The sequence below is a fragment of the Rousettus aegyptiacus genome, unplaced genomic scaffold, assembly GCF_014176215.1.
Source record: "Rousettus aegyptiacus isolate mRouAeg1 unplaced genomic scaffold, mRouAeg1.p scaffold_m13_p_8, whole genome shotgun sequence".
Taxonomy (NCBI): domain Eukaryota; kingdom Metazoa; phylum Chordata; class Mammalia; order Chiroptera; family Pteropodidae; genus Rousettus; species Rousettus aegyptiacus.
The window spans coordinates 67,204,664-67,227,786 of record NW_023416311.1 but is presented as its reverse complement, the minus strand read 5'-3'; the positions used below and the strand labels follow the sequence as shown (position 1 = coordinate 67,227,786).

Genomic DNA, 23,123 nt, shown 5'->3' with positions numbered 1-23,123 from the left:
GCTACATGACAGCTAGTATTTGAACATGGTTTTATTTTGGTCCCATGATTTTAACAATAATCATAATTGACATGATGGTGATTGTAAGAAAATTTGGAAGTTCTTCTGCTGATAGTACCCCCCCAAAAAAGGTTTTTTAGAATACAATTAATATTTAGTAGTGCTGAATGTAGATTCAGGTAACTCATTGGATATGGTTTTAATATGAATCACCAGTGTGACATAGTTCCTGAAAAATATATATTGGATTAATGAAATTAGTGACTAGTTGCTAAAAATGAATCTACAATATTCTGTTCTTGTCTACCCCATGGGTATTGTCTTCAGTTCCAAGTTAATATTTAAAGAGTGGTTTGAACAAAGTAGGATGTGTCCATAGGAGAAGTCAGAATAGTCATGGGTCTGGAATCAAGTCTTAAGAAGAAAAAGTTTAAATTACTCTGGGTTTTGTCTATCGAAGCCTAAATGGAAGTATGAGATACTCAGATATTTGAAGGATTTTTAGTTGGTCGAGTGAATAAAACTGTAATGGCTTCAGAGAAGAAAAAAATCTAAGGCTAATTGGCAGTTTACATGAAGATAGATTTTTTTTTTTTTTTTTTTGCAAACAAAGATTTAAAAACATTTATTAGAATAGCTTGACAATGCTTTTTTTGGTATGGAGTTCCCCAGCACTTGAAGGAATTTAAGCAGAATTTGGATGACCTATTAGAGATGCTGAAGTAGAGATTTTTGTCTCAAGTTTTTTTCTACTTTGAAACTCTGTGTAATTGTTATATTTTTGTACCTCTATGAACCTTATTGTCTGCATAAACTCTCTCATCTTTTGATCTATTGGATATTGTCATTGAGTCTGATCATCTCAGCTAGAGAGGCGGCTTTGTGTGTTCTAGGGGCCTGCTATGCTCTGAGCCTCAGCTTCTGCTGAGGGAGCAGCCCTAAGTGCTTGCTTACACAGAGGTGATTGTGTCCTTCGTTGTGTGACCCTTGTCACCCTGGCCTCAGCTAACTGATTTTACCAAAGGTACCTGGCCCAAGAGAAGCCAGTCTCTGAGCTGATCAGGAGCACATATGATTGCTTAGTCCAAAAATTTTGCACTAACAGGAACAGATAGTTAACTGCACCATCTTTCTCAGGAAAGTGAACTAAAAACGCAGAGAGAACATCAGGTAGTTGTAGTGCAAATGACCATGGAAAGACATGAGGACAGCTAAATTACCTTAATCACAAAACATTGAGTTGGAATTATGTGGCCTGGGCTTCAGAGGGTTATTTTTTAGAATTCCTGTCTGTTATCAGAGCTGCTGTTGAACTATAAGAGATGTTGCCATGTCTTAAAGAATTCTAGTCTCTGTGAAACCTGACATATGTATTTGTGTCTTTGAAATACTCTTTCCCAGCATTTGAGGTGATCTGAGTCTTTTCTTTCAATCAGAATTGCCAAAAGGTAAATAAGAAGTAACATTTCTTGCCAAGACCATAACAGAATTAAACCTGTATTTAGTTTTTGCTGACAGTAATGCAAATCCAAACACTATGGAATGTTTTTAAATCACAAGGGAGAAAATTTCTCATTTTTAATAGGTGTGGGAAATAAAAGATGCTGTGGAGATTGGATGGATTTGACTTTGTACCAAGCCTTAACCACATTTATTCCGTTTTATTTGTTCCTACCGAGGCAGCCTGTAATGTCCTATAGCTTCTGACTTTACTTGGTAGACCATTGTGGAGTCCTCTTCCCCTTCTCTGTGCAAGAACTGCCACAATAAGTCTTTGTGACCTGTACACAGAGAGCAATCCAATAATCTCAGTATTTGACTTGGAGTGCTTTTAAGAATTAATGCCAGGTCATCAATTGATGGACATTTGGGTTGTTTCTACCTTTTGACTATTATGAATAATGCTGCTATATATAGTTGTGTACAGGTTTTTGTTTGAACACTTAATTTTAAGTCCTCTTGGGTATATACATAGGAGTGGGTCATATGGTAACTATGTTGAGTCATTTGAGGAGCTGTTAGACTTTTCCAAATTGTCTGTACCGTTTTATATTCTTGCCTATGGTATATGAGGGTTCTACTTGCTCTACAGCCTTGTTAACATTTGTTATTATGTGTTCTTGATTCTAGCCATAGTAGTGGGTGCAAAGTATCTCATTGGGTTTTGATCTGCATTCTCTTGATGGCTATCTGATATGGAATATATTTTTATGTGCTTATTGCCCTTTCGCATATCTTCTTTGGAGAAGTATCTACTCAGGTTCTTTGACTATTTTTAAATTGGGATTTTTTTTTTTATTGCGTTGTAAGAGATTTTTATATATTCTGAGTACAAGTCTTTCGTCCAGGTATATAATTTACAAATATTTTCTTCTAGTCATCAGTTGTCTTTTTACTTTCCATTAATGTCTTTTGAAACACAGAAATTTTAATTTTGATTAAGTCCAAATTATCTACATTTGTGTCTTATAATTTTATATTATATCTAAGGATCCTTTGCGAAATCTGAGATAATGAAGATTTAGTCCATTTTTTTTTCAAGAGTTTTATAGTTTTAGCACTTACACTTAGGTTTATGATTAATTTCGAGTTAATTTTTGTTTATGGTATGAAGGTTGAACTTCATTTTTTTTATTTCAACATAAGCTTTATTTTTAGTGAAGTAAAATTTCCCCCTTATATTGAAACACAAGGAAATGTCTAATGCATTTTAGAATAGCATATTCATGCATTATTTACAGGGGTCATGCAGGATGGTGGGAGGTTGTCAGGGTGCTCCTCCTGAGTTAATGAAGCACTTCAGCATTCTCCATTTACAGGAGATGTTTTTAATTGTTGGAAAGTTCATTTTTCAATATAAGGCAAATTAAAAAGATCATACTTCCAAAATTAAAATACGAATTATACCTCTCAAAATACAATTAAAACAAATTAACCAGTCAGTTTTTATAACTTTTGGAAACATTTTGCCTGAGAATTTCATAGTCTTTTTTTGATGCGTTGTTAAGAACCAGAAATGAATATGCTTTTTGATGCCTTAACTCTCATGCTTTTAATATATTGATGTATCTTACTCTACTTCTCTATGAAGAGTGTTTAAGTAACAGTTTTGATGTCGCTTCTTTTGTATATCCTTTTAATTATAGGACTTCTGTCAGCTAGAATTCAGGCTATTCTCAGTGTTGGCTGTTCTGTAGTTGTCATTTTGATGTAGTTGTGAGAGGTGGCAAGCACAGCGTTTACCTACTCTGCCATCTTGACTGGAACCCTGAACTTCATCCTTTTGTATGCAGATATCCAATTGTTCTAACACCATTTGTTGAACAGACTGTTCTTTCCCCTTGAATGATTGTGGCACCCTTGTCGAAAATCTCTGTACTCTTTCTTAATCTGTTTCTTGAAAAATAAATGGATATTTTATCTAAAAAGCCCTTTGTATTTCATGCAGAATGACTCCAAATACCTGATGATTATCCCTAGGGTATATATTAGCTTGCCCAGCTTTCAAAATTGCCAGAGCTAGTATTGCGTCTACTTCTAAATCTCTGCTTGCTTCAAGACTTTTTTAAGTAGCATAATAATGGGATTTACACTTATTTTTAGAATGTAATTTTGAACACACTGTGAATATCACCAACTTAATCCTTTTCCTTAAAAGAAAGTTTCATTTATTTTAAAAAATATAAATGACTTACTGAAAATTTTTTGCATGTATACAAAAATGTTGGAACTTCTTTAATAAAGGAAGGAAATAAGTGTATATTATAAAGTGTGCATTTTGAGTATTGCGAGATCAAATGTTGAGTATTGGTGACATCAGACTAGGAGGAAGGAATTTGTGATAGTTATACACTAATAATTTTAATTTGTTAATAGAAGAAAAATCAGACTTTTGAATGCAAGAGACTTAGTATATGTAGCTATTAAAGGTTTTTGTTTTTTTTTTAATCACAGTAAAAATAATGCATATTGTAGAAAAATTATGTATACAAATACTAGAAGTTTCCACTTTCTCCAAGAGAAATAAGAAATGCTAGACTTGTATACATGCCGTTGGCAGCCATTTTACCAGTGGAAGTCCTATAATGGTGGTTAGAATCCTCACATGGTGATTTAGAATATAAATGAAGAGTGGTGAGAAATGAAAGTGGGAAGTGATAGGAAAAAAGCAATTAGGAATATTGGCCAGACATGACCAGGGGCTGGTCGACTAGTGTAATTTTACCACCATTTAGCAATTTTTCTAGAACTGCTGATGCTTGTTTTAGGTTGACTTAGTCTTGTGGTTTTCTTTATGACCTAGCTATAAATAAAATGGCATCTCAGTCATAAATTTAAGTGAATTGCTTGCAAGTAAGTAGCATATTGTAAAAATGCATTAACATAATCCCTGAACTAAAAAGAAATGAATTACGTGCTTTTTCTATTTAATTAAAAGTTTTTCTTTTTTAAAAAATAGAAATGTTTATATTTGAATCTCAGGGGAACTTCACCAGAGTTGAGTTCACCAAGAAAATGTTCTGTGAATTGTATATATTGCTGACAAACATTTCTGTGTTCTTAGCCTGGTGTTAAGGGGATTAGGAGAAGGAATAAATGAAGTTTGCAGAGGTTTGTCTTCTGTCAGTACAGGGGAGTAGATAAAAGGAACCAGGCCACCTAGGGTTTGCTTCTCTACCTCCTAGCTAGGTGACCTTAGGCAGGTTAATTAATTTTTCTGCCTTCAGTATTTAGTTGTGTTTTTTGTTGTTGTTGTTGTTTTTTAACATTTCTTTTAGTTCCAGGAGTTTTTCTTTTGAATCAAGACAAAGATGAGAAGCTCTTAAAATAACAGATAAAGGAAATAAATAATGGTGCGAGATTTTTTGGTTGCAACATGTGATTATTTATTCTCTTCCTTTATTTCATCCCTCAATTGCCTGTATTTCCTAAGGCAGACTCTAATTTTTATTAACTTTTAAACTTTTGGTATTAACAGAAATAGTAACAAAAACAAAACGCAAATTACTGGTTGTCTTACAAAGCTTAAGATTTTCGAAGCTATTATATATCACAACTTGCACTGAGGGTAATAATGAGAGCTCATTTTATTTTTATGACAAATCACCTTGTGATATAAGTTTTATTTAAATGTCGGAAAGTCATACACTGAATTTTTTAATGTTGGTGATTTTTTAAAAAGACGTAGTGTTTTTTTTAAATTATATTTGAGTTTAACAGTTTTTAAAGTTAGGATTACTTTTCGAAATCATGGGATGCTAGCAGGAAATGAATCCCTGGTCTTAAAACTGGAATTCTGAACATTTCCCCCCACAGATGTGTCCTTGTAAATAGAGTGTGGATTTGGTGGTGTTGCGATTTGAGCACTGGCCTGGGGAGCCTAACCAACGAGTTAACAAGTGGAGGTTATTTAGCCATAATTCTAATATTCTATGAACTATATGTTTATTCTCAAGTGGAAAAACTACATTTAAACATTGAGTGCCTATAATATGACCGAAACATTAAGATCTTCTAAAATTTCACAAATCTCTCACATTTAGTGGTAATTGTTTTGGTATTTTAGTATTTAATACATTAAAGAAGAATGACAACACCCATTAATTAATTTTGGTGGCGAACGACTAGGTATGATAAAACAATTTTATTTTTTTTTTTGCAAAAATCTCTTGACCATTTACTAAAAATAAGAGAAATTTATGTGAGCGGACCCTATTCTTCCATCCCTAGGACGTCAGTTCAGTGGCTCGTTAATGGTCAAAGGTGAACAGACATATGACCAAATATTTTCCTGTTCTACATGGTCAACCTTTTTCATGTCTGTAGACTTAATTAAGTGCATTAATTTTGGGGCACCTGGTTCTGTTACCCAGTTTCTCAAATTTTCAGAAGAAATTTTGGTGGTTTAGTATTATAGGATGTTAAAGTATCCAATTTGCAGGTATTCAAACTCAAGTGTCAATGTAGTCCTGGATTGCTAATCCCCCTACCTCATTCCTCCTTACTTTTTTCCTAGTGAGCATTTCTCTTTATTTAATAAGGACAGTGAGTGATTTGGTATTTAGATTTTGAAGATGTGGATTTATAGCTGATTGGCAACATTTATACCAAGAAATATTACATCTGATTATCTTTTCTTTAAATAACTTTGAGATGTAATTCATATACCATACAGTTCACCCATTTAAAGGATATGATTAAGTGGGTTTTAGTAGGTGTATCCACAGTCATAATCATTGCTACTATCAATTTCATAACATTTTCATCACTCCAAAAAGAAACTTCATATCCTTTAGCAGTCATTCTCCATTTCCTCCTAACTCCTCTAGCCCTAGGCAGCCACTAACATCCTTTTTGGACATTTCATATAAATAGAATCACACAGTATATGGTCTTTTATGATTGGCAGCTTTCACATAGCATGATGTATTCAAGGTTCATCCGTATTGTAACATGTATCAGGACTACATTTCTTTTTATTGCCAAATAATATTCTAGTGCATGGAAATACTACATTTTATTTTTCCATTTATCAGTTATATAAATTTGAGTTATTTCCACTTTTTTGGCTGTTAGCAATAATGCTGCTATGAATGTTAGTATATAAGTTTTTGTGCGAACATATGCCTTCATTCTCTTGGCTGAATACCTAGGAGTGGAATTGCTAGGTCATATGGTAACTGCTAAACTGTTTTCCAAAAACAGCTGTACCATTTTACATTCCCATCAGCACAGTATGAGAATTCTAGTTTTTTTATATCCTTGCCAATACTTGTTTGACTTTTTGATTATAACTACTCTAGTAGGTGTGAGGTGGTATCTCATTATAGTTTTGATTTGCATTTCCCTGATGGCTAATGATATTCAACATCTTTTCATGTATGTCTTACTGGCCGTTTGTATAATTTCTTTAGAGAAATGTCTATTCAAATCCTTTGCCCATTTTAAATTGTGTTATGTCTTTTTATTATTGACTTAGAGTTCTTTATATATTCCAGGTACAAGTCACTTATCAGTTATACATTTGCAAAATTTTTCTCCAATTCTGTGGGTTGTCATTAATTTCTTGATGGCATACTTATAGCAAGAAAGTTTAATTTTGATGAAATCCAATTATTTTCCTGTGCTTTTGCTGTCATATTTAAGAAGCTGTTGCCTAATCCAAGGTCATGAAGATTTACTGTTTTCTTTTAAGAGTTTTAATAGTTTTAGTGCATACATTTAGAGCTTTGATTCATTTTGAATTAATTTTTGTATATGGTCATAGATACTGGTTGTTTATATAAAGTTACTTTATTTTTAAAATACTAGGATTTATTATAGATGCAAGACATTTTGGTACTATCTAAATGTTCAATTCTTTATCCTATTGATTGCTTTAAGAAGTAATTTGGTTTCTTGCCACTGCTCTACCTTTATGCATATTATCTTTTTTTTGACTGGCTTTCCTGTAGTTCATGTAGCTCAAATATGGTGCCACATAATACAGTGTGCAGTTTGGAATTGCAGAACCATCTACTTCTTTTGTCTATGAGCTAATTTCTATTGGTTTGGTTAGATGATTAATTTGACTTTGGATCAAGTGGAATAATTTGAGAAACAAGCAAAGCATATTCTCAGCCTTTATCAACCATTATTTTTCAACTGGACAGTTTGCCAGTTTAATAAGGTCTTTGTAGTTACTTAACATTTTTATTCATTCATTCATTCATTCATTCATTCATTTATATATTTCCCCCTGTCTACCTCCCTCTTCCCCCTCCTCACCTCTGGTTAACCACTAGTCCATTGTCCATGTCCGTAAGTTTCTGTTTGTTTGTTTGTCCTGTTCATTTGTTGCTTTTAGTTTTATATCCCATGTATAAATTTTTTGTGTAATTGCTGTGATCGTATTAGAGCTTAACTTCAGACTCAGTTGTCTTCAAGAGATTACTATTGAAGATGGAACAAGAGTGTATTATTTATTTAACTAAACATATATGGAGCTCTGAAAGTGAATTAGACATTGAGAGTCACTAGGAATACAAAGGTAAAGAAGAGAAGTCCTTGATGTCAAAGATTCCACATTTCATTTGGGAGACATAATGCGTGTAAGTGCTTTGATGCTAAAGAAACAGAACAGCACATTTTTCAGACTGCCGGAGAAAAACTTCCTGAGAAGGTGATGCGTGAGCCGTCTTAAAGGAAAAAGAGGAATTGGTCCTTACTGCAGTCTCCTTTCCCCTAAATAGAGAGTCTGAGGTGCAGAAAGCTTATGTATTATTATAGTTCACCTCCCTCATTTTGTGACTGGGGAAATTAGGACACAGAGGTTAATATTTCCAAGTTTATTCAAGAACTACAGAACTTTATACTAAACCATTCCATGTAATGGCTTTAATAAGGATTATGTGGATGATTTCTCATAGCAGCTGGTAAAAGTGCTACTGACAAAATAAAAGAATAAAGAAAGTACTGGACCTCTTAATTTCATTTTTATAGTCAGCTAAGAAACGAGAATTTCTTGCTTTCAATATTATTTAAGTCCCTTACATAGATCATTAACTACATGGAGGAAATTTTCCCCAAATTATATTCAGAAATTATGCTTTGTTTCCAAAGAATTCTTTAGAATGTAGAGTGTAATAGATAATGGAATAATTATTTTTTGGCAGTTAGTGTTAGTGTTAACATGGACAAATAGTGTAACTTAAGGTATGTTTTGTTAGCTTTTAAGTTGCACTTGTGAGATAAATCTGCTTGGGTGTGATTGCTTCATTTTCTAATTTACTAAGGATATATTTGGGCCCATCAAAATTAGTTTGTGAGCCTCTTAGGTTTGAGTAAGATGTTCATGATGTTTGCAATAAAAGTGAATATCAATTTTTCAAAATTACAACTTAACGAGTAATTCTTAATAATTATTAAGTATTGTTATAATGAGTTTTAAAGGTTTTGTTAAAATACATGTTTTAGAGTTGCTGAGATTTTTAATGGCTTCTCAAAGTTCCTTTTTTTTTTTTTTTAATGATTGGGGCATTTGGAAAATGTTCTTCTCTAGGTAAGTGAAATTCTCAGCATTTATTAAATTCTTATGATTTTAGTAGCCCTGAGAAGTATAGAGTAGGACAGAATTTTAACTCTTTGAAACCAGAGCCTCTCGTAGCCCTTAGCGCTTGGGTCTTCTCTTGTTTAATCAAGTTACCTGGTCTAGTGTATAATATTGATTGGATTGAGCAGGGTATTTTGTGTTGTGGAGGGGTGCAGTGTTTAATTCAGCCTTTTTCTTTTGAGGAAATACTGTTTTAACCATAGATTTGGATTCTTTATTACATTTTCTTCTAACAACTTGGTCTGTGGAGTTATATTTTAATTTTGACCATGTCACTTGGGCAAATTTCTTAAATTTCTCTGAAGATTAAAGCAGTGGAAAAGATCTAAGTCAAAGACTCTAAGTGAAGAATCTAAGTCATAGGGCTGTTCTGAGGATTGCACAAGATAAAGATTCCAGTATAGTGCTAAACTAGGTGAATTCTTTTTGAATCTGTCTTTGTTTTTGCCTTCTTCAATTTCCCATAGGCATCCTTGATAGAATTGTAAATAGGCATTTTCTCCTGAATGTTTTAATATTCAAATTATTGTCTTCAGATATCGTGAAAAAATGTGAGGAAAGTGAAACAATTTGGTGAAAGTCTGTAGCTATGTTGTATGAAAACATTGGATTGGGAACCTTCTGGTCAAGTCTCTTGTCATCTTTTGTACTTTTGAAAAACTTAGAGGACATTTAGCTTAGTCTGCATTTTTTGTTTTTTTTTTTGCTAACACAATTAAATTTGCCCAAGTGGTTGAAAGTGAAATTAGAAGCCAATCTTGAAAAAAATCGTAATGCCTAGATCAGCAATGTCCAGTGGAAATATACTTTGTTCCATATATATAATTAAAGATTTTCTAGTAGCCATATGAAAAAAACCCAGGTGAAATTAAACTTAACAATGTATTTTATTTTACTTCCCAAATGAAAAATCTTGCTAACACATAATCAACATAAAAATTGAGATACTTTACATTGTTTTGTGCTAAATCTTTGAAATCAGGAACACGGTGTGTTTTGTACTTTCAGCATGTTTCAGTTTTGACTAGTTACATTTCAAGAGCTACATATGGCTAGCTGCCACCATATTATATAGCATAGGTCTAGATGAAGAAAATGTGTTATAACAGTAGATAGCTTTTGCACTGTCAACTGTGTGTGATAAAAGAATGTCAATATTTACTGCTGGTTTAAAGTTTGTCTTTATTCGTTGGCAGTCACTTATGTAGATGGTGAGACTTTATCCATCTTTGTAATCCCTGTCCCATAAATTTCACCAGTTATTCATCATCCAGTCCCTAATTTTTATAAAATTTCAAAGGCCTAAAATATGCTCTTTGATTATTGAGAGCACAAAACAAACGATATACACTTGTTCTTCTCACAATCAAATCTGTAGGTGTGACATAAGTAGTTCTGTATTTTGAGAAGCTCATTCTGGTTCATCATGAAGAATAGATTGTGGGGAAAGGGTCAGAAGATGGGTAGGAGACCAGTAAGAAGGCTAGTGCAGTTTACATGTGAGGCATACTAGCAGCTTGATCTGGAGTGGTGGAGGGGAGGGGAAGGTGGAAAAGTGGACAGAAAGAAGGGTGAGAGAGGGGGTTGGTAGTAGCCTGAGCATGATGTATGGTTGAAGGAATGTTTTCATTTTTCTTTGTGTGCATTTTAAAGATAACAGACTTGAAATGTAGGTGTGAGGTATCCTGTTGCGAAGAAGCAGTTGAGCAGAGAAAAGAATAACCGATAGGGTAATCCTGAGAAAATATGGGAAGAGATGAAATTTAAATATGAATAAAGGTTTTTTTCCAACTAGGTTTTATTAAGTTGAAGTGTAGGGACTGTCTAACACTAAGAAACATAAAGGATAAATTAAAATCAGAACGGGAAGAAAAAGAAGGTGAAACTAGAGTTTAATTAAGCAGTAATTTAACAGTTTTGGATCAGTAAGTGTGTTGGGGATCAGTATGTATACTAGGGAGCAGTATGTTCATACTTACTAAAATCTTTCTTACAGCAGATTTTATTTAAATGTAGTTAATGGCAGTTAACGTTGGTGAAGAATATCGATTTCACCTCTTTCGGTTTTAGGCATGAAGACGTGCTCAGGTTACCTCAGGTGATGGAGGTTTATTGTAAGGATTCTTGTGGGAGGAAAGGAAGCCCAACACAGTCAGTCTCTGCAATTGTCATGCAACAGTCTCTGGGAGCTAACAAATTGTTCCTCTTTCTTCTCCCTTGTGCCAAGCAGTGGAAGCCGTTTTAATGTGAAATCAATACATATAAAATAGATAAAACTTGATTCAAGTGAAGGTTAGGGGGTTGATCTTTGTCAACCTTCTTTTCCCTATTTTTGCCCACTCACTTCCTCCTTTTTGCTTCACACTGAGGCTCTTCTGAGGATCTGCAGGACAGTGTGAGAACTCCTATACACCCAGTCATTCCTCACTGACTAGAATAGCAGTGACTCTGTGGGCCCTGTTTTCACTTTGATGACTTATTGGCAACTCTAATTGCTATTCCCCTCAGATGCTGTACCTACTGCTTCCTTTTCTGGTCACTTTCTTACGACTTAGCATCTGTTTGTCTCTCTGCTATGTCTAGTGTCAGGTTCTGCTGCCGCTATCAGTCTTTGTCTCATATTCAAGCACCTCAAGAAATGGGATCTAATTGGATTGAGTAGTCATTATCCAATATAGAGTCACTTCTATTGGGGTCTGCCAGGCTTTTTTGTGTTCACTTCTAAAAATGACTGGCTTTGGCACAGATACCAATCGCTCATTTTTTCACCTAAGGTAATAGGGTCACATGACACAAAGGTTGAGTAAAGAACTGCTTCTGGTTGCTTTCCTCAGAAGGTGGCTCTGGGTGTTAATTGGCTTTTTCATTGTGTGAGATCTGCTATACTTACTTAATATCTCAGTTAATCATAAATGGAGAGGCTTTTTTTCATCCTTAGCTTGTCGTTGGTAATGACGATAACAGCCTCAGCTATCACTGAGTATTTTCCATATACAGGAACTTTATTAAGTATCTTACATGTAGTAGTTCATGAGCTGTATGATGCGTTTTATTGATGAAGAAACTGAGTCATGTCGAAATATGAAGTACTTTGTTCAGCTTACAGCTTTTCATTAGTAGAACTGAGATTTGGATACAAGCAGTGAGCTTTCTAACAGTAAAGACTTACAGTGAATGTATAGCATAACATTTTAGAGCTGCAAATAATTGGTACCATCATTTATCATGTTTCCCCTATTTTAGAGATGAGAAAATTAAGAGTTTGGGTGATTTGCCTAAGGTCACAGACTAGTCATTTTCAGGAACCCAGAGTTCCTAATTCCTAGACCATATACTCTTTCTACTACTCAACAAGTACCTGAGACATACAAGGTTTTGAGTGTAAATCTCGAAATTCCAACCTATTGTTAGCGGATGTAGTTAGTTAGTAGGGTATATGGTTGTACACAATCATCCATGTGGGCTTTTGTGTTATTAGATTACTATTTGGCTTGAGGATGGTATGTATACAGAGAATAAGAAGCAAGAGACTAAGGTTGATTTCCCACCAGAATTGTTTATTGAATTAATCTCATCATGTCTAACCGAAGGTGACAGTACTTTCTACCAGTTGGAATCTTCCTGCGAGGTTATATGTGGCAACAATTGAGTAATGTCCAATTTAATGCATGGTGGAGGAAATCAGCTGACATACAGTGAAGGTGCACTACCCTAGAGGGTTTGGTAAAGAAACTTGGATTAAAGATATAAAAAAGCTAATTAATGCTAGATGTAAAATTTTTACTTAGTCTCTTAAAAAAAAATTTTTTTTTTGTAATGCATTTTGGTTTTTAATAAACTGTGACTGTGAAGTTAAGTGGCTTACTAAAGCCTTTGCAGAATAGCCTTGGATTAAATAACATGAAGATAGAACTTTGTGCATAGTCTGATCTAAATATTTAAATTCTAAAGAATGTCTTTACTTGCTTCTTGAATGTTAATAATATACAGAAGCCTAGCATATTCCTCTAAGTCAATAAAATAAGACTGTCTCAGAATGTTTTCCTTGTTAAAAATGCATATTCTCAGGCACCATCTAAGACATCAGGGTACATTCACAGTGATGCTCAGCAGTCTGGGTTTTAACCAGTGCTTCAGGTGATTCCAGTGTGTGCTAAATTTGAGAACTGCCGCCATAGGAGCAACCAAGTTATCAGATAAAACAATTTCATCTTGATTATGTTGAGCAGGAAGCACAATATTTTCCTGTGAAAGTTTTGGAATCATTAATAAACATTCAGCTCAACCACTGTTTTCTTGGTAAAGTTGTGATTGTGGTAAACTTTAGTATATTTTATGGAAAGAGTATATATAGTTATTGCAAAATCATGGCTTCATATTTTGTTTCAGACATATTCTGATTGACCTTGAGGAACTTTCTTGGCCTTTTTAAAGCCATAGCTTTTTTCTCTGAAAAAACGAAACAATACTGTCCCCTAGGGAGAATTGGAAATAATATAAATAAGTGCTGGATACTTAATAAGAACTAAAAGATCATTCTTTATGAATATTTGGCTTTCTTGTTTTCTCTGTTTAGATACCACAGCTTCCTTAACTCTATATTTATTAAAACTGACTTGAAAAGTTAATTATGCGGTAATTCAGAGGTCATTTCTTTATCTTCCTAAATCATTCTTGACATATCTTGTACATATTGTGTTGCTTCATCACCTAATACTACATTAGAAGAAATTCCAGACCAACTAGATACAAACTTATTTCACTTGAGACAGTGATTTTGTCAAAGTGCCAGTTAACTGTCAGCCTGGATTAAAATTTTTTAAAATCTGGAAGGAAACAAATATATTTTAGTTATTGTAGTCAAAAGTAGAAAATCGGAAGGATGATTTCATTCCGAGTCTCTTCGGAATTAAGTTATACCTTACATAGGATTTATTTTATTTTTATTTAGGATTAAAAAAAAAAAGAGAGAATGTAATGTGAATTTTAGGACACTTGGTAATTGAATATGCATATTTATAAAATGAGAGTTGGGACTCATTAGACTCAATGTACTTCCGTAGCATTGAGAGAATAACATTGATGGCATGTTGGCTAAGCGGAATTCATCTTTCTGCATCTACATTTGGCTCCTCCCTTTTTCCTTTTTGAATTAATTTTCTTCTATAATTTTGAAAAACATTTTCATGGTTCCAATGAAGCACTATAAAACAAGGTACATTTAGAAGTCTAGCTTCCAAGTCTATGCTCTCTTCTCACTGTTCTCTTCCTCTCCCTATAGGTAATCATGAGTCTTTGGGTAATTTTTCCTTTTTTAAAATATAAGTTAACACAAACACTTTGATTTTTATTTTCCTTCGTGGATAAAAGGTAACGGCTTATTTACACTGTTCTTTTTCACTTCGTGGCTGTGTATATACCTCCTTTAAAACCGTATAATACTCAGCTGCATAGTACTTCATCATGTAGATGTACTGTGGCTTATTCAGACATCTTCTGTTGATAGGTATTTAGTTTGCTTCCATTCTTTTGCTATTACAAATAGTATTTTGCCAGTATACCTCTTGGAATACATTTCTGGAAGTGAGATTTTGGGCAGAGTATTAATGCAGACGCAGTTTTGGTAGCTGTTGACAACTTTCCCTCCATAGAGGTTGTAACAGTTTCTGGTCCTGTTAGTATTGTATGAGAATCCTTCTTTCCTTACAACTTTGTCAATAGAGTATGTCAGATTTTTAGGATTTTTGCTGATTTGATTGTTGATAAATAATTATATCAGTGTAGTTTTAACTAGTAGTTTTCTAGTGAGATTAAACATCTTTTCACTTCCACTTTTTTAATTATCATATTTATGTTCATTTCTTAAGGAGGACTTCTTGGTTATTACTGCTGCTACTATCTTAAAATATTACTCTTTGCTTTTTTCCCCCAGCCCCAGGGATGGTATTAATCACTCAAGAAACAGCATAACCAGGCATGCATGATTAAATTGAAAGGACCTATTTACCTATTTCTTGTATTCAAAGAAGTTACAGTTTAACTTGTGAAAAAGGTTTGGGTGAAGATCATCATGGTTCAGTAAAATAAATGCTAACAAGATAAATGCCAAGCTCTGGGAGGACTTATCCTGGGATGGAGTGACTTGAGTAGCTGGAAGATATAGAGGTCATTGGTTAACATATGAGGTAGCCTTTGGATTAAGTCTTTAAGGAAGAGGAGGCAATTACTAGGCTGACCCTGTCTGGAAGAGTATTCCTGCTAGAGGAATGCCACATATGGTGTCTGAGGACTCACAGGTCACCCAGCTTGATGAGCATTGATTTTGCAGCTGGACCATCTGAACTTGCTTAGTCTCCATTTGTTGACCTTAAACCCATTCTAAAGTAAGTTAACCACAGCAATGCCAAGATGAAAAATTTTATTAAAATATTCATATTTTTATTTTCTTAATTTTCCTCTTGTGACACACATTCCCTCATGATCATATTTTTGCTCCTTATATTTTTAGTAAACTTGGGAGAGAACCCTGGGAAATAGTGATTTCATTCCTTCCCATTTTATTGTTGAGCAAGCCTAGAGCCTTTATTTTTTGTCTGTGCTGTGCTTATATCTTTACTACTTGATTTTTGCTGAGTTAGAGGTTCTTTATGCAGTAGCTTGTTTTATTTGGTTAAGGCAGAAGGATCTGGCAAGGCAAAGGTGGTTCTGAGAAAGTTGATGAGGTTAGAAAGGTAGGCAGGCACTAGGCTAGATGGTCAGAGCCTTTTATTTCGAGGAATTTGCACTTTATCTTATATTTAGTGGAGACCCTTTAAAAAGTCCGGAATGGGTAGGGATAGATGATAGGAGTTGCGGGGGAGGGGATGACAAAGTTAGTTATTCATTTTTGAAAGATAACTTTGATGACTATTGAGGAAATTGAATTGGAGAAGGTACCGAATAGACAAGAGAGCATTGGTCCTCAGACTAGCAGCAGCAGCATCACCTGAGAACTTGTTAGAAATACAGATTCCCAGGCCTTGCTTGAAACCTATTGAATCAGAAACCCTGGAGATGGGGTACAGCAATCTGTGTTTTATTTGATTCTGATGCATGTCAAAGTTTGAAACTAGGGATATCAGGGCCAATAAGGTTACATTGCAATTTGCAAATACTTTTCACATGTTGATTTTTGTTGAGATGTTTATTTTGTTTTTTGTTTTAATTTTCACAAGAGAAATTGAATAAGTAGGATTTTGTGATTTAGTTAAATGGAAAAGCTGAGATAGTGTGGTGACAATACTTGGGAAAGGGGAGACAGTCTAAGATCATGTGGAAAAATATTGGAGTAGAATAAAACAAGTAAGAGGTACTTAATCTTAAATACTCTAAATGTTGCTTTTGCATGACATTAATGTATAATGTGGTACTTAAATCTGCAGTAAGGAAAACCGAAGATATTAAAAAGGTGAACATGAACTGTTTGTGGAGCCTAAAGGAAAGGATGGTGGGTTTACCCAAGATTTGCTAAGATGCTCTTGTGCAATCAATTCCACAGCTATTAGGTGGTCTGCTTTCTCTACTTTCAGTGTGTATATAGCAGTTGATTTGCATCTAACCCAGTTTTAATTTGTTTTTCTTTGAGGGTGAGAGGGCTGTGGGTTTAAATTTCAACTTTGTTGGAATGAGACCGAGTAAATCTAATAATCTTCCTTTTCCTCTGTTAGCTTTGCTGGGTGACCAAAAGTACAGATAAAGCAAACGCTTTGTAAATAGAGGATAAGTAATTTTTTTCTCTTTTGAATTCTGTTCCAGGACCCATCAGTTACACAAGTGACAAGAACTGCCCCACCAGGACTTGATGAATATAATCCGTTCTCAGATTCTAGAACAGTAAGGCCCTTCAAAATCGGACTACTTTTAAATGTTGACAGTGAACTTAAATAGGAGCTGTATGTGAATTATGGTTTCTTTTAGTTCGTTAAAGTTATGTAAAATGAACGGTTAGCGTTTTATTTAGAATTTAGCAAGTTTATTTTTTTAAATAGGAAGGAATATCAGTAATTGCCAATTACCTTGATGGTCCCGCTGAAATACTGCAAATTTTCATTTATGCCACACAAATTAAATTGTTAATAATCCCTCTAATATGTTAATCTTACTTTGTTAATTTACATAGGAGAGGAAAGTGTTTTTTGGCATGTATGTTGTCTTCATGGTAATATGGGATGTTGTTTTCTTACTCTGAGAGACCTATGTATAGAACTGTACATGAATATTTGTGTGATTGTCATTTGGATTAGGTTATATTCTGAATAGTACCAGCCTTCTGCTTTAATAGACTAGAACCTCTAGAACTTTACCTAGCCTAGGAACATATTCTTCTCTTCAAAATTTAGTCTTGAATTATAAACAGGAGTATGAGGGAAAAAGTCCTTGTAAATAGGGGTTCTCTATCCTGGATGCATATTAGAAGCACCAGGGGAGCTTTATTACACTATCCACTAGGACCCTAATCTCTTGTAGTTGGGTACTTTTTTGTTTGTTTTTGTTTTAGCTCTTGTGATGGTTTTACTGTGAACCAGTTTTGAGAACTATTGAGGTAGGTTCTATTGAGAATTCTTTCCAAAATTTCTCTGGCAAATAATTTTGTCTCCTGTGTTTGAGTCTTTAGCTTACGTATCATACTCACGAGGTCCCTAATTTTAAACATCATTTGCTTCTGAAATGTTAGTCATCGTCTTAAAGATATTGAAGTTCTTCAACTATATGCTTGGATGGTATATATCAGTATAATAATCTTTACTTGTTCACCTCTTCCTGTTTTATGTTTTTCATAGTCTAGGAAATATTTGAAAGATTACGTAGGTTTTTTCTTGGAAATTTCTTCAAGGTGTATTAAATTAACTATTTTTCGTAAGAGCTTTATACAAAGTAAAAGCATACAGCGTGAGAAAAGATGAAATACTGCCATGTGCGAAAAAGATGAAATACTGCCATGTGCGAAAACATCAATCTTGAGATTATCATGCTACATGAAATAAGTGAGAAAAAGTTGAGAACCATGTGATTTCATGTATATGTGGGATATAAAACTGAAAGCACCAAACAAGACAAGCAAGAACTGAGATACAGACAATAGTTTAGTGACCACCCGAGGGAAAAGGGAGAGAGGTAGGTAAGGGTGAAGAATGTCAAATATATGGTGATGGAAGATTTGATTTTCAGCAGTAAATACACAATGCAATATACAAATGATGTGTTACAGAATTGTACACTTGAAACCTATATAATTTTATTAACCAATGTCACTCCAGTAAATTTTAAAAAGTGGAAAAAAAAGGACTAATGAACTATTGTGGTTCAAAAAAATAAGAATGAACTTTTAAATTTCACTTTGTTATTTCAAAGCCCTCATTTAGCACCCTTTCCTTGTGTGTAGCAACTGCAGCCCAGGCTGGGATCACTAAAGTGTTTATTGAAAAAGTAAATTTCAGATTGGATCATGTGAAATGACCAATAAGTAGACTAATTTTGACATGTAAAAATGGCAGTTTCATCTGGGGAGTAGAGGGGACTGGAAATGGGAACAAGACTTTAAAGTTTGCTGGTAAAGAATAGAAGAGGTTTTCATGTAATTTTTAAAAAGATTTTACTATCAACTAACATGTTTAACCTTTGACAGGAGCAGCTTTAGATTATTTTTATCAGTGATAGCAGTATTTTTTAGCAAGTTGCCTATGCCATGTACTTGTATTATAACAACATTCAAAATGGATATTTTTAATTCTCATTTTACTGATAAAGAATCTGAGACAAAGGTCATCCAGCTTGTAAGTGGCAAACTGATTCACTAACTCGTCTGTTTTTTGTCAAGGTTTTGCCTTTTTCCATTTTGCCAGTCTTATCTTTAGAGATAGATGCCTAAGTATTAGAAGATGTAGTCCTTGTATATGAAAAATTTCTTACCTAATTGAGATTTTAAGAAAATAAATAAGATATATCCAAGAAAAATAAAATGTAAAAATAGAAATTATGGTCCTTAATGTTGAGATTCTATAATCAAGGGAAGTTTTCCGAAAGAGTAGTGTTAAGTAGATAGCTAGAGAATAAACAGAAGCTGCTTTACTACGGAACAGTGATACGCATCAGAACCGGATAAATTATGAGAGCACTTATGCATTTTCCACTGAACTTTTTACATGATGAATAACACAGTTGAACTAATACAAAATTAAAAACTACATTGTTCTTTATATGTATGGTTTGAGAAATTTGTCCTTTTTGTAGTGACCATGACTATTGTCTAAAACAGATTAGATGTACTTGGATAATTGATTTAAGTAGTATGTTAGAACTTGGTCCAAATATTATTTTAGTTGATTGGTGGTATTCATATTTGTCTTAGAAAAGTATTTGTGAAAATGAACCTTCTGGATGGTTGCATAAGGATGTGGTAAACTACTTGAGGTTAAATAGGAAGATCCTTCTGCAAAATGAATGTATAAAACTTTGCTAAGATGTAGAAAGTTCTTGTCTTGTTCTTTTTTCTTTTTTTAAACTAGGTTTCTTTTTATATTTAGTTTTATTCAAACGGCTACTTTAGGGTATTTAAAAAAGGCAACAATTAAATGTTTGAATAATTTTAATTCTTTAATGCTTACAGAGAAAGGAGTTGTCACAGGACACCTTATAGATTAAGTCGATCTGTTGGGAGTATAATGAAGGCTCAAACACTTGAGATGTGGCTGGTCTGAATTGAGATGTACTATAAAAATGGAAAGTAGTCTTGAGTTATGAAATATTTTTTTTGTTTAAGCTCAAAATGCATTTTCCCACTGAAATTATGTTGAACATAGTAGGCAGATTCCCAGACTTACTCTCTAAAATTGAATGCATAAATTACTAGGATTATTTTATCTCTGAGAATTGGGTAAGTGTTAACGGAGACTTTTAAATTAGGTAATAGTTGAAAATGCTTGTTGCAATTTGATTTTCTCTAGTTTCAGCCACTGGTGATGGCGTTCATGGCTGTGGGTAGGATTTCTTCTGCTGGGTATTGAAGTATAGGGATAGGGACACCTGTGTGTGTGGAGGAAGTGTGGCACTGCTGATATAAATCCTTAGTGACATTTCTCAGGGCCTTAGTTTACTGTCCTTTTTTTTCCTTCAGGGATAGGCTCCCTGGTTCCTTTTCTGTTCTGTTAGTTGTTGCCATATATAATTTCTATCATATATACAGAAGAACCATTTCTGTCATATATACAATAAGATCTGTACCTCTTGGCAGAAAGAAGAACCAAGAGAAGACAATTCGAAGTACTGGTATGCCCACGTGGTCATTTCTGGCCATGAGGGACATAAATAAGTGATTTATGTAAGAACTGCCTCTAAGATGATTCAGAACATGAAGTAGACTGAGAGTCATAGACTTGTATTCTAATGTAGGCCCTGCCACTAATTAGTTGGTAACTTTAAGCAAACCATCTAATTACCTCTTTGGACCTTTTTTTTTTTTTTAATGTGTAACAGTGGAAGCAGAGAGGCTAATGTTGAGTGAAATAATTTCTAACATCAGTTTTTCTTTTAGCCCCAGGAGCTGACTAGATATAAATGTATTTAATAGTTTATCTATCTCTTATACTATAAAAGCATTTTCTGTACTGTAATGCTGTGTGTCTTTTTTATTGCCGTGAATTTCTTTTTTTTTTTTTTTCTTTCCCTTTTGTGTCTCATTGTCTTGGCTTTCTTGGAGCTCATTATCTGTCCTTTCTGGAATCAATCTTCATTTCTATTCTCATTTAATGGTAACCAACGCCTTCTGTCCGCCTAATGTCATTGGCTAGAAATACCCAAGTCCTCTTTGGCTCAGACAGCTTCCCTTTTTTTTTTTTTTTTTACATCTAATCAGTTGCCACATCCTGTCATTTATACCTACAGGAGATATTACCTGTCCTTTTCTTTCCTGTTAACTTGTCCTAATCCAGGTACTCCTGTGAAATAATACAGTGGCCTATTTACTTACCTTTTTTGTACTGCTCCTAGAATTTTCCTAAAGCAGAGGTCAGATTAGGTCAGCTCTCCTTAGAAATGTGTACATTGATTATGCATTGCCTATTTAGTAGCGTGGCATGTGAGACCCTCCATGATTTGACCTCAGACTGTCTTTTTTATTTTTTTTTTCAATTAGTTTATTTTTTTATGGTGACATTGGTTAACATAATCCAATAAGTTTCAGCTGTACATTTTAACAGTAAAGCATATATATTTATATTATGTGTTCAGATTTTTTTTTAATTAATAGACTTTATTTTTTAGAATAGTATAAGTTTACAGAAAAACTGAGCAGAAAGTATAGAGCCCCCATAAACTATCCCCCTAGATTATCTTTTTAGTTTTGTCCTCTAATGTGCCATTTGCTGTAGCCAGAGTCATCTACTGACTAATACCCAACCCTGTTGAGACCACTTTCCCTAGGCCTTTTATCAGTCAGGCATCAGAAGAGACTTTGCGTGGTCATAATGCCTGACTACCCTAACTTATCCTGACGTCCTTCAGTGGGTTAAGATGAACTTCTCATGCAAGATATATTAATTTTCTATTGCTGAGTAACAAATTACTACAAATTCAGCATCTTGAAAAACACATTTATTATTTCACTTTCTGTAGTTCAGAAGTCTGGGCACAGCTTAACTAGATCTTAAGGTTCCACAAGGCTGTGATCGAGGCGTTATTTGGACTGCATTTTCATCTAGAGGCTTGGTTGGGAAAGAATCCGCTTCCAAGCTCATTCAGGTTATTGTCAGAATTAATGTTCTTGTGATTGTATGAACAAGGGCCCTGGCTTTTTGTGGGCATTTAGCTGGAGACTACCCTAAGGTCATAGATGCCATCCAGTTCCTAAAGGCTACATAGTTCCTTGCCACATGACCTTCTCCAACATTGTCACTTATTTCATCAAGTCTGCAGAATGTCTCTCTAGTCTGCTCAGATGAAGTCTTATATTATGTAACACGATCAAGAGAATGGCATGCTATCCCTTATACTATATTTCGTTGGTTAGAAACATGTCGTGGGCCTGCATTCACTCGAGAGGGTATTCTATAAGGATGTGTGAACACCAGGATGGGGAGAATCACTAAAGTTCACCTTACAGTCTGTATACCCCACTGGAATAGATGGCATATTACAATTCAGAATGTGTTATTTCATATCTCTTCACACTCAAAAGGGTCAAAGTGGAGCCCCAGAACACCTATCTCTTCCTACCCTCAACACTTGTTTAAATTTATCAGGATTAATCTCATTATGTCCTGTAATCTCATTATTTCAGTCTCTGTAAGAAGCCCCAGACTCCCAGGGCACTTCTTACCTGGATTTTAATCCTTATGATCTGCACATTCATTATTCTGTACTCTTCTATTTCCTTAATTTTTGAATCATTCCATTGTGCTCTCTGGAAGTCACAGTCCATTTTTATTAAAATCCCCTATATCCTTATCCTTTCTTAACGAATATTTTGTCTTTTGCTCTGTAGAAACTGTCCTTTCTACGAGGATACTTTCCCTTACAACCATCTCAAAAACTGTTTTTTTTCCTCACAGTTCTCAGACAAGTGGGTATAAAGGCAGGATAGGTGTCTTATTTGTTGTTGCTTCCAGACATTCTTCCTCCATCCTGTCTTAAAAAAAAAACAAAAATTGAATCTCATGTCATCAGATTATATTTAGGTACCAGCACTCTTTGTGGCTGTGATTCCTGAATTACTACTACTTATTTCTCCTTTAAAAATATCCCTAATTGTGGTTCTTGGTTCACCATTGCTTTCTAACACTGCACCTACTTTGAAATCTTAGTGGTGGTATTCCCGGTAACCTGCCTCTTAGTGCCTTGACCTCATTTCTTCCATTGATTTTTGCCTTCCCTGTTATCTCAAGTCAGTCACTTCCCTGGTCATATCCTAGACACATTATAGTTGCTTACTTAACTCTTTCATAATCTTAATGTCACATATCTTTTTAGTCATTTCTCTAGTTCCTCAATTTCAACACAT

The 23,123-nt window shown here is 34.3% G+C and overlaps 1 protein-coding gene across 2 annotated transcripts in view; it reads left to right on the top strand.

Moving 5' to 3' along the window:
* The window catches only part of SCAMP1 (secretory carrier membrane protein 1), an 89,378-nt gene that overhangs the window by 5,526 nt on the left and 60,729 nt on the right, over positions 1-23,123 (top strand). Inside the window, exon 2 of one of the 2 annotated variants that reach the window (XM_016118845.2) lies at positions 16,886-16,963. The exons of the other annotated variant lie outside the window; for it this stretch is intronic. Within the exon in view, the coding sequence (XP_015974331.1) occupies positions 16,886-16,963 (78 nt within the window). The remainder of the gene's footprint in view (positions 1-16,885; positions 16,964-23,123) is intronic. 2 annotated transcript variants of the gene reach the window in all.